The sequence below is a fragment of the Pipra filicauda genome, unplaced genomic scaffold (genome assembly GCF_003945595.2).
Source record: "Pipra filicauda isolate LSUMZ 115617 unplaced genomic scaffold, ASM394559v2 scaffold48_size3843733_pilon, whole genome shotgun sequence".
Lineage (NCBI taxonomy): Eukaryota > Metazoa > Chordata > Aves > Passeriformes > Pipridae > Pipra > Pipra filicauda.
The window spans coordinates 152,216-170,850 of record NW_024104631.1 but is presented as its reverse complement, the minus strand read 5'-3'; the positions used below and the strand labels follow the sequence as shown (position 1 = coordinate 170,850).

The window sequence follows — 18,635 nt, the reverse complement described above, 5'->3', positions numbered from 1 at the left end:
ATAAAGCTGGCTTGCTGTTGCTTTCAGAATGAAATCACTGACCAGCCACTAGACTGCTGCTTCCATATATGAACTGTTTTTTAGGTACTGGAAAAGCACCAGCTTTCAGACTGTAATCAATACTCACTACAAACTTATTAACAGTCCACAGTATATAAAAGCAGCATAGGTTAAGAATAAGAAGAGGAAAACCTGAACATTCTTTCTGTGTAAAACTAGAAGCTAAATAAATTTGGCACATTTAAAGCAAAACAGTCTGCAACTCTTGAAATGCTGCACTCGACTCTGAACCCTGGTAACTGAAAAATAAATAGGTAAAAACGTGAAAAGCTACAAATAATCTTGGCTTAAGTAAATTGTAACATATATCTTCCTGCTTGTTCAATACAGTTGTGAACTTCTGCCTTCAAGCTATCCATGAACACTGCCACTCCTTGAATTACAGAGGACCTCTTAAGGAAACTGCTGGAAGTACACAAAAATTCTTCATTTGCATAGCAGATTTCATTCAAATCTCTCATTTTGTATCAATGAAGAAATCCATCAAGTGTATGATTTCCAGAACTGAGTGTGGTAAAATATCTCAAAGAACCACCTTTGAGTACACAACTACCTTCCTCCTGACTTGAAGCTTCTGAACTGTCCTCCTTGAAGTGTTCTGGTGTCTTAACCGTCTTCAAAGAGGGTTGTAAGTTACCTGCAGAGAATAAAGTTCATGTAGTAACTTTATAGATCTTGAACAACTGGACAGTTCCTGAATGCTTGCACTAAACTGGAAATCAGGGAAATGGAAGACTGAACTTACTGGTTTGTGTGTGGCAACAATTTGAACATCGCCTGCTTCAAAGCAGGCCATCTCCAAGAGTAAAGGCTCTTTAGAGCTACTTTTATTTTGAAGAAAATAGTATTCAAAATAATTTTAAAGCTATGGTGCAATTTCAAAACATCTTGATTGTGATAATATTAGACATATTCCTATTATGCTGCACTTCAGATTTTGCTTCATAATTTTTTTGTTTTACAACAGAAAATGGGAGGAGACCAATGATAGTTACTAGCATTCTTCTGCAACAAATTACACTCCTCCATCCTCAAATCATTCACCTGCCAAAAGACACACAGTCTGGGCTAAAGTCTTCTAGTGCCCTTAACACAGTCTTCACACACAATTTTTGCCTTTTCATGCCAGATGGGATGAAAAAAAAAAAAAGAACAATATTAATAGTTTTGCTGGAGAATTACCACTGCCATGCTCTGAAAAAGGACTTAGTTTAATAATGAATCCAATTCTATGAGTCTACTCTTTCCCTCTCAAAGTGGTCCAAGTTACTGCAGGTAAAAGCATCTGAAAGCTGTTGCTTAGGAGCTTGAAACATTGATGGGAAGATCCTTCTGGATATTGTCTGCATTGAAGAGACTAAATCCCCAGAGATTATGTTTTAATAAAGTCTGTTGGAATCAAAAGTTTACTCCAACCTGAATAAGTGTCTAAACAACTCATGCTATGAACAAGGAGTCAGCTAATTGATTTCCTCCTTAATGGAACCACAGTGGCATAGTTAAACTTACTGAACATATTCAGTGTGAGATCCCAACTATTATTTAAGGTATAAAGACCTGCCTAGCATGATTCCAGGAAACCCAAACAATAAACCCAGAAAAACACAGAGGCCGACAATAAAAAAACCCCTCATGAGCCACTTAATTGAAGTGATTTTGGCAACAGGTGGGATGAGTACTTTTGTCTTAGTACAGTTTCTATTAGCCTGAACCACAGGAAACGGGAGTGCGAGCTACCCCTGATGAGTCATTCATGCTTAAATTTACGCCACTAATTCTCTTCGACAAATGTTTTCTTAATATCTAACTCAATGTCAGGGCCCTTTGCGTTGGGAGTTGCATTTGAGCTCAAGCTCTTGGCTGGGGTGCACTGCAGGCACACCTGTGCCGGGCCACGTACCTTGCTGATCCTGTTCTTAACCCTGACCTACTGACTTTTTTTTCTCTCTTCACCTCAGACCTGCCTCACTGCTTTGCAATTGTCTGTAATTACCAGGTTCTTGCCTGCCCCTGGTCCTCATAAAAAGTTAAGCCTAGTGCTTTCTTTTCAAAGAGAAAAGATCATGCTCTTTAACATTATGACTCTGGTATTTGAAAATTTAAATCATCTTCCATGTGAGTCTTTCCTCCTCTCTGTGAAACAATAAAGTTCCTCATCTTATCTGTCATATGTTCCAGTCTGACAAATCCTCATGCACTTTCATATATACTATTATTTATTATTATAAAAATTATCTCATATTCATGATCCCTTTACAACCTGTAAGACTTCCTACAGAATTGCCATTTACCTATTTTACCTTTCCGATCTACCTACCTTGCAGATCATTTCTGCCCTGCACTAGCCCAAAAGTCACAAAAACCCCTACAGCTTCCACCCTAATCACAATGCCTCTATCTCATCATGGAGAGAAATACATTTGCCACAGATCGCACACATCATTTCAAATTAAAGTCAGCTGTCATTTCCCTATTTTTTTCCAAACACATTTCAGTAGTCTGTTTGAAATCTCCAACTTATTCAGTTCCTCACTAAGATCTTCTACAACTTCTGAGTCAGCAGCCTCATAGTCAATGCCTTAACTATCATGGTGCATTACACACACTGAAAGAAGAAAAGACTCAACAGAAACAAAGATCACATCCTAAGGCATCCACAGAGAGAAGCCAAGCTTTGGTTGCACAATTTGTAATACATAAGTAGGTAAGAGGTTCACCAAAGAAATCTCTGCAATGCAAATGCTCAGAACACAATTCTGTATATTCTAAAATTAGGGCCATCCCATCACTTATGCACTATGTTATGTACCCCCCAAAAATCTTAGTTTAAATATCAAGACAGATGCTTAATCTACAAAAGAAAACAAAAGCTTGGGTCAGTTAAAGCTTTTTGTTTAAGATATGGTAAAAGAAGTGCCAAACTGTTGAACATACTCAACTCATAACTATCTATTTTAATAGCACAATAGTACAGAGGAAAAGAAAGAAAGAAAAGAACAGAAGCTGATGATACATAGTATGTTCCAATGGTCAAAAGTCTGAGTATCTGCTCAAGCAACTATTCATTGGCCAGGAGTTCAAATGCAACCAGTGGAATATAATGCATCGTGAATACAGGATTATAAAACTCTAATTAGGCATGACAGCAAGAATACTTTTTTAAAGACTTTTTGTTATATAAAACAGTATTAGGATTTTTCTTACTGTGAGTGTGCAAAGATTCTGATGAAATTGATTGGAAGAAGTTGTATACTCTCTGATTCTGCAGAAAAGCTTGCGATGTATTTGAAAATAGCTGCCTGAAATTTAAGTGAGAGTTTGTTAAACTGTAAATAATAGAATCATCAGAAGAACATAAAAAATAACTACAGTACCATTTAAAAGCAAAATAGGTAGTTCTTAAGAAGTCCAAACATTTCAAATTGTATGTTCAGAATCAACAATGTTAAATGCTACTTCTGAGCTTTGCTGTTCAGTGCTAGTGTAAGGCTGGAGCACAGCCACTACAAGAAATTGGTATGATGTTTTTTTTTTTTTAATTTAAAAAGGTAGGTGCTTTGAGCCATCCCAATTCAAACATTATAGCCACTCATAACATTTTATGAAAGAGGAGTTTGGACTAAGTCCAAAAGCACTGGACCTTATATTTTTAACTTTTTTTTTTTTTTAAACTAGAACACATTTAATTTCCCAAAACAATGCACCTCTTTCTTTAAACACATTTATATGGTTAAATACAAAGTTGAATTTACCTATAATGTCAATAATTTAATTTCATAATTATTTTCGAGAGCAAAGGGTAGGATTCTCAATATTGCTCTGGACTGGCCTGAGTCTGTTCCCAAGAGGTCAGTGACACATTCTATTAGCTTCAGATAAGACAACAGGCCAAGAATGAATGGTTTGCACTTCCCACACACCAAGATTTCAGTTATTACTTGCCAGGAAGCACTACTCAGTTCTATTTCTTTGGAGGAGGGGCAGGGGAGAGCAATTTTTGGCTACTGGGCACATATTTAAACCTCCAAATATGTATATATTTATGCTAAAACGGACACTGAAAGAAAATGGAATTTGTATATAATAATGCTATTCTCTTGAGATTATTCATGTAGCATTCCTGTATACTCACAACATAACTTGCAAATTGTAATTATAGTTGCTTACTATAATACAGTTGGGTGTGTTCAAAGGTTATCTTCAAGATGAGTCTCTTGGGTTCATAATTACTGTGCAGTGAGGCTTCGCAACCTTTCTGTATTACAATACATTCCCTTCAGTCAACCTCTATTTAACAGGTTTATTGATTTAAACCCACTATGTTTATTAGCCAAAACTGTTCACACAGATTTAGTTTTGGATTGACAATCAAACCAATAAAGGCAGACAAATACTACAGATAAAAATTTAAAAAAATAAAAAAATTGGGAAGGGGGAGGTTGAGGCACAGAGTGGCTCCATATATTCTTTAACTAAAATATTAGGACAAAATGCTTGGACCCACAGAACATTATGAGTAGGAGTTTGAAAAGCAGTGCCTGATTCTTCAAGTACCCCAACTCAAGAGACAGTGGCTAACATGATGAATAATTTGTTTCCAACAAGGTTGAACAATTCTGACAGAAAAGGACCAACATAACAAGATATCTGTAGCAAACAAACAGAACAGGTAGGTACCCCCAAATTCACATTGCTGTTCTGAGTTACAGGATTTGACCAACAGGTCCCACGTCCCAGCAAGCTCTCTCATCACTAAATAGTAGATTATGTGGTATGGGCTATTTTCTTATAAATGTGTGAGCCACTTCTAATATACATGGTTCTTATACACATTTATTACTGTTTATTACATTATCATATATTACTGTTTATTATAGTATCATATATTACTGTTTATTATATTATCATATATTACTGCTTATTCCTTTTAAATTCTCTATCCTGTCATAAAAGTAAAACATATGCACTCAAGTTACTGTTTCTAGTATTTCTAAATGTACACTTGTATGATGGAGGTAATATCCTTGCAGAAGTGCCAATCATTGCTATATAATGCTGCTCAGGACAAATATTTTCGTAAGTGTAAAATTACTCCTAAGAAGGAAGTCAACTAAGTTTAATTAAAGCCTCAATTTCAAGAAAAGAGTAAAAGAGTCAAGAGTATCTATTTCATCACCGCGTTCCCATTTTCTTTGTAAATTGTTTTCAGGCAGCAGAATTTCCACTGTCCGTAGCAGTCATGTAATTTGACTTCAATCACACCCCAGGTGATGCATTCCAGGCTATTTGCTAAAACATTTACCTGATTATGGGCTCAAGATCAGCATGCCTTCGTTCTTCCCTCTTCTGAAAACCCTGATTTAGTGCTCTTAAAATAGTCTTGTCAAATGCTTCAGAAGACAGTTCCTTTGGGAGCTGAGAAAAAGGTTAATATGAAAAACGAGTAGTTGACATTTTGTTCACTATAAGTCTACATACCTTTTGGTATCAACAAGAAACTCTGTTGTTCCAGTTTGAGTAACATAATTTACAGACCAAAGGTACGACAAATCAACATCATTTAGTTTTGCAGGAGAAACATTTTGCTGTAAATCCTCATGGCAAATCCAGGCGTAAAACTGTTTAAAGCTCTATTTGAAAGAATTACAATCAGAAAATTACCAATACTATGTTCTTTTCCAGAATAGTTTACAGCCTTTTTTGATTAATTTCTTTAAATACTTCACACACAGAAATTAGGTCTGAAAATAACATGAAAAAAATAACCAAGGAGGACTGAATGCTCTGTACTCACTATCATCGCTTATCTATATAAAACTATTTTAAAGGAACAGGAGAAGAAAGGAGACTGTTTCAGATATATAATACACTAGATTCCAGTCTATAGTTGCTTATCTCCAGGCAATACAGAGATTAATCAAAAGCAAGTCCCTGTCCAGCTGCTATTAACAGTGAAACTTCTTATCAAAATTCGTTATAACTGTTTCCAATACCAGTACTACAAAGTGAGGTCTTCTGTTGTTCTAGTTCGGCAGGCAAAATTCTTGCTACTAAAGAGCAAGTCTATTTTAAAAGAAAAATATTCCCCAGAACAAATTTTTTTCACATTTACAACTTCCAAAATAATGTACTTAAGTACATCAAAGCTGATCAAAGTTATTCATCTACATTTTTTGAAAAGAAAGTATTTTAATTTTGGGGGCAATTAAAAATAAACTGCCATAGCAAAAATGCTTTTTTACTAAGGTTCAAAGCTATTGCTAATGTGGTTAACACCTGCCACCAGTTATCACCACCAGCACAAAGTAATTTACACTAGAGCAGCACCTTCCTCTTGTATATTTGGAATACACCTGATCCAGAGTGCCAGCTGGATATTACATCCTGCTAGTGGTACAACAGCACAGCACTAACTAATCCTTGCACTGAATGCTGTGTCTGATGTAGATAATTGCTTGGTAACATAAATAAAAGGGACCTGTGGAATGGAGACAGACAAGTGCTGTTAGTATTAGATTAGTACAGTGCTATAGTACCTGAAATATCTTAGATATAAAACCAGAAAGATGGGCTGAAAGCAGCTGTTCTTAACAGACCCTCTGGCTTTAATATGCACCACTGTGGAACTCTGACCAAAGGATTAGTCAGTATTAACTAAAAAGTACCAAAAAGTTCCTGCAGAAGCATGGGAATGAGCAAACCTCCTGTCCTAGTGTTTTGCATGTAAAGTTGTCTCTGGAAACTTGTCAACTCTTTTTCTTTAAAACTTTCATTAAGAGGAATGCAATTCCTTCTGTAGTTAAAGATTCAGTTACACAAACCCAAGATTAGGTGCTTAACTTCAGCTAATGAGATAGCCTGGTTACTTACAAGCTTATTAATCCTCCACATATGTGGGTAACTTCCTACATGCAAAGAACTTTTCATGATTATCACCTAAGAGAAGGTGCTCTTAAAATATAAAGCATCCAAGTTATCCCATCTACTACCTTACTATTCCCACCAATGCTTCTATTCTGAAACAATTTTTACAATTATCTTACTTCTATCACAAGCAACTTTGGAATTTGCCATCAAGTATTTTAACCATTCATTTCTGTCCCTAGGAAATGAGCATACTACTTAACAATGCCATGCAGACTGGAAGCAAGAATAACAAAAAGGCAAAATGCAAGTGCATATGAAGTGGACAGCATTTGTACTTCATGTTTTTTAAAGCAAGGTGTTAGTTTTATCCTGCTTTACTTAACAATTCTCTCTTTCTTCTATATTTATGGCTATCAAACCAAATATATTTTTCAGCTCTGCACTTTCTACACAGAACACCTTGGCGAGCTCATAGCACTTGTGGCTGTCTTCCTCTTGTTCTGCCATCTCCTATATATTTAGACTCTGCACAGAGAACACTCTACACCTGTCAAACAGGACAGCTCTGCAACATTCTGGATCTTATCTGTTTTTCTGGCTCCTCCTCCTGGCAGCAAGTAGGTTTAGGAGGTCCATTTCAGACACTGGTGTTTGTATTACACAGGTAGGAGAACATGAGGCATGCAGCTGAATGCTCATCCCAGAGCTGCACAGGATCCTGTATGACAGTCCTGCTTTCAGGGTTCTCTTCAGGAGCAGATGCATGTACCCTATGTTGCAGGATAACCCATCTGCAACAACACATGCCATCCCTAATTCAAATCCTCACAAATCAAGCTCTGGGAACTCTTGGAACTAGATATTCCAACCGGATTAAAGCATTTGTGAATACTCACTGCTTCATTTCTACGAAGCCTGAACATAATGTTGATAATTTAAACAGTGAACAAGACAATGACCTTTGTGCAGTCACTGGCTTTCCACTTGCAATTAACACTGCAGTTAAGAACACCAGATGCCACCAAAATATATCCAAAGCAGAGCTTTCATTAGTGCCCAGAAGAGTTTACATATAGAATTTCCCAAAATAGGTGGGACCCAAAGTATTAAACACTGGCAATGAAACATACAGTCGGAGGTCATTACGCAGATGGGGTCTGCACATGGCCTGTGCACACAAACGCATTCCCTGCTTGGGGCAGGGGAGAAAACAATGGAGAGAACTTTTAGGTTTTTTAAAGCATACACAGGCATATATAGTTGATAGATTTTCCTTGAATTTAACTCCTTGTGATGGTGAATAGGCCTGTCTTTGTTCTACTGAAGAATACAACAGTTAAATTACAATCTGTTATGCTTATGGCTCTGCCTCACTAATTAAAAATAACAAATGATGCTCTTAAAGGTCATTTTAATGGACACAGGAATAAGCAGACAAGTATGTACCGATACATGAACTCTGTGGGGAGTATTAAAAACTCATCTGGTAGCTTTATGGTAGTTCAATTAAAACTGTAAGAGCCATTTCAGATGAGACAGTATCCTCGTGGGAAACTACCCAAATCTTCTGCAGAGTTGCTTCTTCTCTCAAGATGCGCCATCACAATATACATGATTTAAATGGTTAATACAATTGTCAAGTACAAAAATCTGCTAGCGTGCTTTTGCTTCTCTAATTACATCCCAGAAATCACAGCTCTCCTAGGCCACTTCTGAAGTTACAAACTTCATGCGTAAACACTACTTTTATATTTCAGTACATACTTTTAGCAGGAATTCCTGAAGCTCCTGGTGTGTTTTTGTTACACATGTTACCGAAAGATCAGACCAGGTTACCTAATAAGGAAGGAAAAGAGAATGAGAAAAGTTTCTTTTTCCAAATATCATACCAATTAGCTGATCTGAACATTTCCATAATTCTGACAATCTCAGGATAAGAGATAACACTTGCAATTAGGCAAATACCAGGCAAAACAGGGATAATGGTGTACTTTTTCAGAGACACATACTTATTTTGAGTGTACATTTTAGGCTCACTTTCATGTTATTTGTGGCTAAAGGGAGCATGAAAAAATCCAGGGAAATGCAATAAAGTCCCTGAAGATTACTGACTCAGAAAGAAGCCAGGCAAAAGGCTCTGTAATTACAGAACCTGTATCAAACAGACATTACTAACCACAAAAAACAGCTACCAGAGAAAAGGACTGTAGGTCAGATATCTTGGATTGAGTTCTCACTACCATTATCAGGAGTCAAAACGAAACAACAAAAAAAATCTGTTTATATTACTTATAAAATAATTTTATCTGCCTCAGACTTGAATCTTACACAGTCATATACAAGTTGTAGACTACAAGTCCTAAAATGTAGTGCAAGCTACTAAAGAAGTTACTCAAGAATCAGACATAAAATTTCAGTAGCTTATTGTTCTGACACAACATGTAAGTAGTAAAACAGCACCTTCACATGCATATTTTGACAAAAATAAGTAAGCTTGGTTAGATGAGTGCTGCCCAGCTTTAAGCCCACGTCTGGGCTAAAGATTCTGATTAGTTAGATGGGAAGATTCTGTGTAATGAGAGTTTATAATGAAAATTATAAACATTCATTTACTCCCAAAAGTGGACAGAATAATGTCAACCACTAACTGCCTTCAACTTAGTCCCCAGAAATGCCAGCTACCCTCAGTGCCCTGCAATTGTTGTTATAACCTTAAAAAAGCAGTGCCTGGATAAGCACAAAATGGTCTGTAGTGAGGAGCATAGTATATACCTGTACAGATGAGGAGAGAAAACTCTTTCCTTAAAGAACTGAGGAGTTTCAAGATTACTGAAATACTTCCCAGAAAATCTCCACATTCCCCCTTTAACAAAGAAATTCAAAACCATTGTCAAATCCGTCTACATGCTGAATTTTCAACATAGTGAATACTGATAATCCATATAGGATTTCTGTACAAACTTGTCCTATTTACTATTTTATTTTTCCTAGTAGTCACTTTACAGACTATCTGGAAAAAAGATCTCTGACAAGGCTGAAATATTTGGGTAGGTTAACCTTAAAGACTTTGAAGGCTACATTCCACATATTACTGTCCTCAACAAAAGAAGCGTGCATCCATTTAGAGAATACAATACCAAACTCTGGGATCAACACATCAACTGTCAGCTCAAAATGGCTTTTTTCTTTTTAAGTTTGCCTCTTTAAAGATCTCCAGTAACCCTTGTCAAATGGCCAGTTACAATGTTTGATGTAAACCATTCTTTTTTGGATGAAAAAGGGGAACATTTAGTTTTATCTTCAAATCTGGTATACTACCAGACTCGCATCTACTGGCAAAATGACTCATAATGTTAATCAGCCCTTATTAAGAAAATTACTGCTTTGATTCAATTAGAACATCACCACCAACAGCCTTAGCAGCTATTATTTAACACCTACAGTCTTTAATACCAGACCTCAATACCGAAAGTTTCTCTTATGTAGTATTAAGCAGCAGCATTTCAGTTTTAAAATTCACCCACTAATTGTTTCACATGCTGCCCTTAGCTATTACAATACATGAAGACAACACGAGGTAAACCTTCCAAGTTTGTGGCCACTTTCCAGCTTGTTTGCTTTTACCTAAACAAACAAATAAATGAACCGATTCCCAGTTTTCTCAAAAAGCACAAGAGCCATCCTCATACGCTAAACATCCAGAAATGAGATCAATGATGACCATATGACTCCAAGCAATATATATAGCTGCAGACACAAGAACTGTGCTCCTATGCCACTTGAGCAAACAACTGACTAGTGTCAGAAATCTTACACTGACTAGTGTTAGAAATTTCACACTGAAGCCAAGTTTCCTGGAATGGTATCCCATGCCCAGCTACGGCTGGTGTTTTATACCTTCCCACCTTATGCCCACAATTACATAAAACACCTGATTTGCACACAGAAATCAAAAGAATTATAGGATAATTCAAAGAATCTCAAAATTGCCTTCTCAGCTGGTATTTGAAAGAAACTGTATGTATTTATGGCACATATATATCACGAAGACAATTACTTTAATATTCAAGGTTATTTGCTTACTTTGAATGTGTACTCCAAATGTTTGTCAGCCCTTTTTCTTGGTACTCCTTTCAGGGTTATCTTCTCAATGTGTACAGCTGAAAGAAAAACACCTTATTGTGCACTCCAAAACAAGAGTCTGAAAATGTTCCCTACTTCCCCAGGCACTCTGAACACGCCTGTAAGCTATTTCCTGACTCAGGCAGCCCTACTCTTCTTCAGGAGTTGTTTTATGGTAACAAACTGCCGTGGGGCAGGTAGAACCTTGTTCTCACAAGTATTTCCCTGGCCTAACCAAAACCTATTCAGTGAAGATCATGGGATTCTCTGCATTATCCAAGAGTTTATTTAGACCAAAAGTCACATAACTACAACAACGTAACCACTATAAGTGAAAAGACAATAAAGCCAAATTGCATCTTTATTCAAGAAGTAACAACCGCCGAGAAAAGCGAGAGACAGCATCTTCTACACCCCCCTTTCTGAAACATCGAGTAATAATGAGGACAAACTAAGGCCAAATAACTGCATTTCTGAAGGGCACTTAGGTGAAAGGAAAGAGTTGGGGAAGGCCTGAAGAAGACAGAAATAGAGTGTTGGCAAACAGAAAACAAAGAGAAGAAGCATAAGGCTACTACAATCATACTGTAAAGAGTGTCATTAAACTCAACTGAAATGGAAGAAAGGTACTCTGAGTATTTGCTGCTTTAACATTCTTTCCCCATAGCCTACTCAGAAATAGGCAAGTTCTGGCTATGACTTGGCAAGCAGCAGCACCATACGGCTTTCAGGTCCTGGAGATTTTCTTGCAGGCACACAACATTGTTTGGGTAATACTCCATATAAAAACCCTTATGTGGCTGAGGTGAGCTTTCCACTTTTGGTGCTATGCTGGCCAAAGAATTCAATAGAATTTTATTCCAGTACAAGCCTGAACACATCTTTACATGTAAAAAAATTTTATTTAAAAACAGCTCACCTGTGCTACACCATCAGTGCTTCCTTTCAAAGCTTTCAAGATTTTTTGGAGGGAAGTGGGTTGTGTTAATAGCTAATGTTTTCCTTTCAGGTTTTATCTACTATTTTAAAGCAGTTTTTTGGGAACTACTCATAACAACAATATCTAAAAAAAACCCAAAAACCTCCTGTAAGCATACGTTACAAAGCTTCTTCTTGGATACTACCATGTAACATAAGGTCAACATTTCTTAGTGAATTTTGTTGAAGTTAGAATTAAAGTCTCATCCCCATCAAACATGCCATTTCTAAGAGAACTAAGTATTGGCAATTTCCTTAAAGGAACAATAAGCCAGCATATAAGCCTAGTGATAGTGCTGCAGCTTCCAATTCTGTCAGCAGAGAGACAAATACTGAGTGTGCTGGTATACACTGGTAATCCTCTATCTGGGAGTTAAGGAACTAGACAATCATTTCATTTTTAGCAGTTAATGAAGATTAATTATTACAAAGCAAAGAAATCTGATATGAGCTAAAGATGCCAGACAGTAACATACATCAATGTTCTATGAAAAGACAAATGTTTAGTGACCTTAATTTTTACCTGTCTGGTATAGATTAAAGTGCTGTTAGAAGAAGGACCACCATGTAATGTGAGTTTTGGTGCAGTAAAATTTCTTAATGGCTAATGTTAAAATTAATACCACAGTTCATATGCATAAGTTAATTAAAAACTTGATTCCCATGACTGGAATTGAGAATAGTGGTTTAAATTGCATTTCACTACATGCATATATTTAGCATACATAATTAGGAATCCAAGACTATTAACATTCCCAGACAAGCTTTATTTCTCTAATGAGACTGTGCTTATTTTAAACTATTGAATGTTCTCAGGGCTAAAAATTTGTGCTCAGGTATAAAAAAATTATATCACAATGCAGTATCTTCAACTGCCTTAACTTCTTTATGTTGTTCTTGCACACTTCATTGTAATATGTGATACAACAGGTAATTACACTGTTGTTCCTGCACAGCTTCAGTTCCACAGTGTCAACAGACTGCTTTAAAATTCTGCTTCCACAATCACATTTTAAATATTCTAAATGGCTAGACCAAGAAGAAATGTTTGAACACACAAGCCAATGAGGCATGTTACATCTCCACATCCATTCTGGATACAACACATGCATTCAGGATGATTAAGTCAAGTGTGTATACATGACACTGCTTCCATTTTAAGTCTAAGTCAGATTTTTAAAATTCATATTCATCACAGCTGACAATAAGTTTTACTATCAGTGGTATTTCAAACCCAGTTAGGAGATTTCTGTAGCAGGGACTCTCTATCACATAACCGGGTAGCAAATATCACAAAATTATTCTGATCCTCCACTGTGGTTTCTCACTATGATAATACAAATGCAGAGAAATACTTAAGCTTTTTGCTAGATTAAATGATTCAACTTTTCTGTGCTTCTGTTACTTAATTCAAGAGTGTTACTAAAGAGATTCTCCCTCTGTGTTTCTAATTCATGAATATGAACACTTGAAACTCCGTAAAAGGATTTGAAACAGGTTTGTTGTCTGTAATCTGCCATAATCTTTCTCTGTTTCTTTTTCATCAAGGAATCAAAAACTCTCAAATTGCCAGTCTTCAAAGTGCAATTAAATCTCCACAGTAGAGAGATGTTTATGAGGACAAAATAAATAGCAATTGTTTTCCCATATTGTCAGTTCTTTACTATCTGCAGACTATCTGTTGACTAATTTTGAGTAGACAAGTGATTGGCCAATCCTGTTGGAGAATAAAGGGTAAGAATAAACCTGTTTTCAATAATACTTATTTCTTCAAAGAGAAGAAATTGTGCTTGCAATTGCATATTAGAGTTGTTTATGCTCAGAAGCCTTGTTCTCATTCCCCCCAGCAGAGCCAGAAGACTGACTTCTATGAAAGCCTCTCACTTCTCCAAACTGCCACTTCTATAAAACCTGCTAATACGTGATTTTTCTTTTTTTTTTGATTAACCAAATATAACTGAATCAAGCAGCAAAATCCATCCATTGTTTTGCTTAAAAAAATCTAAATACTCGTATTAACACTGTTAATAAAATTACATTAAATGTTCTTGTTTTCTTCCAAATATCATCCCTTTTTTCAGTGGAAAGCCAATTTGCAATCAATTTTCATGCTTCCATTCACTATTAGTTAGCAGTGAACATGAATGACAACTTGTTATAATAAAGAAAAGACCAGGTACGCAGCAGAGAAGCTATTATATTTAAAAGCTTTGCAGATTGCTTCTCCTTTGGATGAACGGGAAGACAGATACAAGATTTCTACAACTCCAGGCAAATTTCAGTGTTCAAAAAGCCCCCTTACAGTGTTCCTCAAAATGAACTGCAGACAACGTACCTTCCCGCTGAGGTCTATGGGAAGCCATCGGTAGTCCATCATGAGGTGCTGTGGTTCGTTCTAGCAAACTGGTCTCATTACTCGACATGCAGTCACTGTGAGAAAAGTCATTCTAAATAGAGAAGGAAATAAAAGGAAGAGTCTTAATAGAATGTCTATTATTAAGCCTGACTCTAAACAGCAAACATTAAAAAAAAAAAAGAAACAAACACAAAAACCCCAACAAACCACACTTTACTTGGTATTCTACAGGAGAAAAATCCTGACAGTGGCAAAAAGATCATCATTAGCCACTTCAGTTTTTTCTTTCTCTCTTTCTTTTTCACTTTCTTTCTTTCTTTTTCTTTCTCTCTCTCTCTCATTCAGGATCAAGAACACCGCTCCACTGGAAGACCTTCATAAAAGATGGGTAGAGGAAAAATATAAATCTCCAGACAGTACTCTTTAAATACAGGAGGTAAAAGATTCTAAAATTAAGTGCCAGAGTATATGTGGTTTTCTTCTCCTCAAAGACTTGTGCAATGGGATGAGACAAACCATCAGCCAAGACTAGTTACCTCATTTGTTAAAGACTGTCACAACAGAATGACCAGAATGAGGAAGCACAGAGAGGGCAAAAGACATCTGAATCCCCCCCCGTTTGCCAATTCTTTAACAAACTTCTTCAGACGTGACAGATGTAAAGCTGGTTTAGTAAGATGAAACCAGCTTTAGGCTGGTACATCATTTGTAGCATGGGTACAAACTGTGGCAACACCTAACAATACATCCAACCTATGCAGACCCAGGAGTGTACAGGCATCAAACCTGCCCTGGGCATGCTGGTAATCTAACTTTGATCAGTGACATCAATAGCAGGCACAGTTAGCAAGTGTCTTTAGACTGCACTGCAGATGGTCTGAGGAAGTAAATGATGTTTTAGCTGTTTCATCTAAACCAGTGTATGGCTTGTGCTCTACATTGAGTGTCAGTAATTTCAGGTTTCAAAGCCATCAGATTTAAAATATAAAGCATGCTTTGTTTCTTCAAGATAAAATTCACACCAGTCCCCAGTCACTCAGTAAACAATCTCAACAAACATCTAATAAATTATGTGTGCAATGTCAGATACAGAATAAGAAATGAAAATAGCTGTATGTAAATGAGATCGCATTTTAACAGCTTTAGCAAATTTCCAAGTTTATTTCACTAAAAAAAAAAACCAAAAACCAAACAAACCAACACACAAGCATGCTCTGGAGAGTCACTTTCAGATCTCCTCAAAAATCACACTGATACAGTTTTGGAAGACATTTTATAACAACAGTGGACATAACCGAACCAAAGTACCTGCACTTTTTAAGTGCTAACTCCTGGTCATGCATTATTCACAGAACTGTTGGCATTTGAGCACTAAAGCTACCCTGCTAAAACTCTGATTCATTTAAGACTGTCCATAAAAAGCAGAACTAGTAACTGGCTATGTCCAAACGAACAAGTTTAGCACATATTTTGGTGTGAGAGTTAAAGTATTTCTGTCAGGAAATCAAACAACTGAACCAAGATTTCTAGTGAAGATCAATGTCAATTCTCTGGTAGAGATAAGGTCTTAAACTACAGCAACATGCTGTGCCAAAAGCACTTTAATATTTTTTGTCCATACTGCATACAGAGGATGACAGACATCTGGAATAACTCTGACAGAGACTCTCAAACTGTTCTATTTGTTTTACTTTACTAGGAAGTCTTTTTCCACCTCTGAAATGATCAGCATAAGGGCTGAAAGCACTACTTCATTCATCCCACCTAATCACCTTATAAAAAATTCACAAATAGATCTAAAACCAATCAAATTTACAGTCAGATCTTCTTTTGCAATTAAAGTCAGACTATTTGTTTTGATTAACAAAAAAATAAGCTACAGTCTGTTCTAAAAAAAATAATTGCTAGCTAAGAAGTCAATGAAATCATGAGCAGTTTTTAGGAGAGATGTAGAAATAAGATTTACTTCAAAGAAGTATTCTGTTCAGCTCATGTCAAAGAAGCATTAAATGCTGCTCCTACACCTAATACTACAAAACTGCTTCTCATATAGCACATACATCATCTTTGTAACAGCATTCAAGTACTTTTGCAGTGAATTATTCTAGAATGGTTACTTTTCTATCCAGGCAGCATTCTGTAACAGGCAAGCTACAACCACATTTGAGGGCCGCCTCTAAACTGCAAAATATTACACGGTTCAAACCTGTATTTAAAACAAGTCCTGATACTGATGGTTATAAAATCATAACTATAAAAAACCCTCATAATTTATTCACTTGAATTCTTTGCCTAGAAAGTTAAAGCAGTAATATGCACTGCGTGTATTTTGTGACCGCTGGCTTTCACAACACCCAGTGCAGTACAGGAGGTAAACAGCAGGGAAATCCAGGGCAGTCACCGCGTTACCTCACAGCCTGCAAGGGCTGTTCCTGTGCAGCTCCAGATCCTGTCTTAAGCTGCGCTACAACTCTTCACTTTTGCTGGTACCTACTGTGACAGTCCTATATCAAACACTCACAGGTACCTAAAATACAAGCGGCACTGTCAGAGCAGACAACTCCAGCACTCAAGTGACTGGAAAGTCTAGCCAGTCTCAAGGGCCAATGAATATTAAGAGTGACACTGTGTGTTGCTATCTGGTGCCAATCACACCACAAACACAGTCCTTTAAAACCCAGTATACTGCTGAGGAAGGTGATTCTGGATGGCACTAACTGTGCCAGTCATTTCCTGTCAATGAATAAAACTGTATATTCTGTATTCGCACCACACATGCAAGTGTAAGGTTAACTCTTGCATAAGGTTATGTCACTGTAAGGCTTTCACATGCAAGGATTTACTGTGGCTCACGGTACTGCTGCTAATGATTAAAATATAGTGAAGCAAGAAATGTTCATCTCAAACCAGATGCCAGATAATGCATTTGATAATCACACAGGTCCTTGTGACGGACTGGAGAATTAACTACATTTTTCTTTGAAAGTGAAATGAGCTGCGAGAGTGCTCTAAAAATTGTCTGCTTTTACCATCTAGACCAGAGTTTTGTATCAAACAAATCTTTCCTCATATGGTTGAAAGCAAGTACCATATTAAAAAACCAACCTTATCACTTGAGATGTTTCTGAGGACTGCATCATAGAATCATAGAATGTTTTGGGTTGGAAAGGACGTTAAAGCTCATCTAGTTCCAAGCCCCCTGCCATGGGCAGGGACACCTTCCACTAGACGAGGTTGCTAACAGCCTTTTCCAATCTGGGCTTGAACACTTCCGGGGAGACGGCATCCACAACTTCTCTAGGAAACCTGTTCAGGTGCTTCACCACCCTCACAGTAAAGAATTTCTTCCTAATATCTAGGATGCAGTTGGATTTCTGAGCTGGAAGCACATGTTGCCAGGTCACATTGAGCTTCTCCTCAAACAACACCCTCAAGTCCTTCTCCTCAGGGCTGCTCTCAAATCCATTCTCTGTCCAGCTTGTATTTGTGCTTGGGATTGCCCCAGCCCACCAGCAGAACCTTGCACTTGGCCTTATTGAACTTCCTGAGATTTGCACAGGCCCACCTCTCAAGCCTGTCAAGGTCCCTGTGAATGCCATCCCTTCTCTCCAATATGTCAACTGCACCACACAACTTGGCATCATTGGCAGACTTGCCGAGGGTGCACTCAATCCCACTGTCTGTGTCACCAACAAAGATATAAAACAGTGCCAGTCCCAATACCAACCCCTGAGGAACACCACTCATCACTGGTCTCCACTTGGACCAGTGAGCTGTTGAAAACAGCTCTTTGAGTGCAACCATCCAGCCAATTCCTTATCCACCAAATGTCCATATCCAGTTTAGAGACAAGAATATTGTGTGGGACAGTATCAAATGCTTTGCACAAATCCAGGTAGATGATGTCAGTTGCTCTTCCCTTATCCACCAGCGCTGTAACCCCATCGCAGAAGGCCATCAAATTGTCAGACACGATTTGCTCTTAGCAAAGTCATGCCGTCACCAAACACCTCTTCATTTTCCATGTGCCTTAAGGAGGATCTGTTTCATGATCCAGGCACAGAGGTGAGATTGACCAGCCTCTAGTTCCCCAGGTCTTCCTTATTTCCCTTCTTAAAAAAGGTGGTTATGTTTCCCCTTTTCCAGTCAGTGAAAACTTCATCACACTGCCATGACTTCTGAAATAGGATGGATACTGGCCTAGACACTTCAACTGTTAGTTGCCACAGGACCCGTGGATGCATCTTATCCG

The 18,635-nt window shown here is 37.4% G+C and overlaps 1 protein-coding gene across 5 annotated transcripts in view; it reads right to left on the bottom strand.

The window, feature by feature from the left end:
- The window catches only part of ZCCHC2 (zinc finger CCHC-type containing 2), a 42,971-nt gene that overhangs the window by 14,076 nt on the left and 10,260 nt on the right, over window positions 1-18,635 (bottom strand). For all 5 annotated transcript variants that reach the window (XM_039386535.1, XM_027727913.2, XM_027727914.2 and 2 more), the window contains exons 2-7: window positions 14,363-14,474; window positions 11,011-11,087; window positions 8,692-8,763; window positions 5,363-5,475; window positions 3,265-3,359; window positions 614-697 (exon numbers count right to left, since the gene is read on the bottom strand). In XM_039386535.1, the coding sequence (XP_039242469.1) occupies window positions 614-697; window positions 3,265-3,359; window positions 5,363-5,475; window positions 8,692-8,763; window positions 11,011-11,087; window positions 14,363-14,474 (553 nt within the window). The remainder of the gene's footprint in view (window positions 1-613; window positions 698-3,264; window positions 3,360-5,362; window positions 5,476-8,691; window positions 8,764-11,010; window positions 11,088-14,362; window positions 14,475-18,635) is intronic.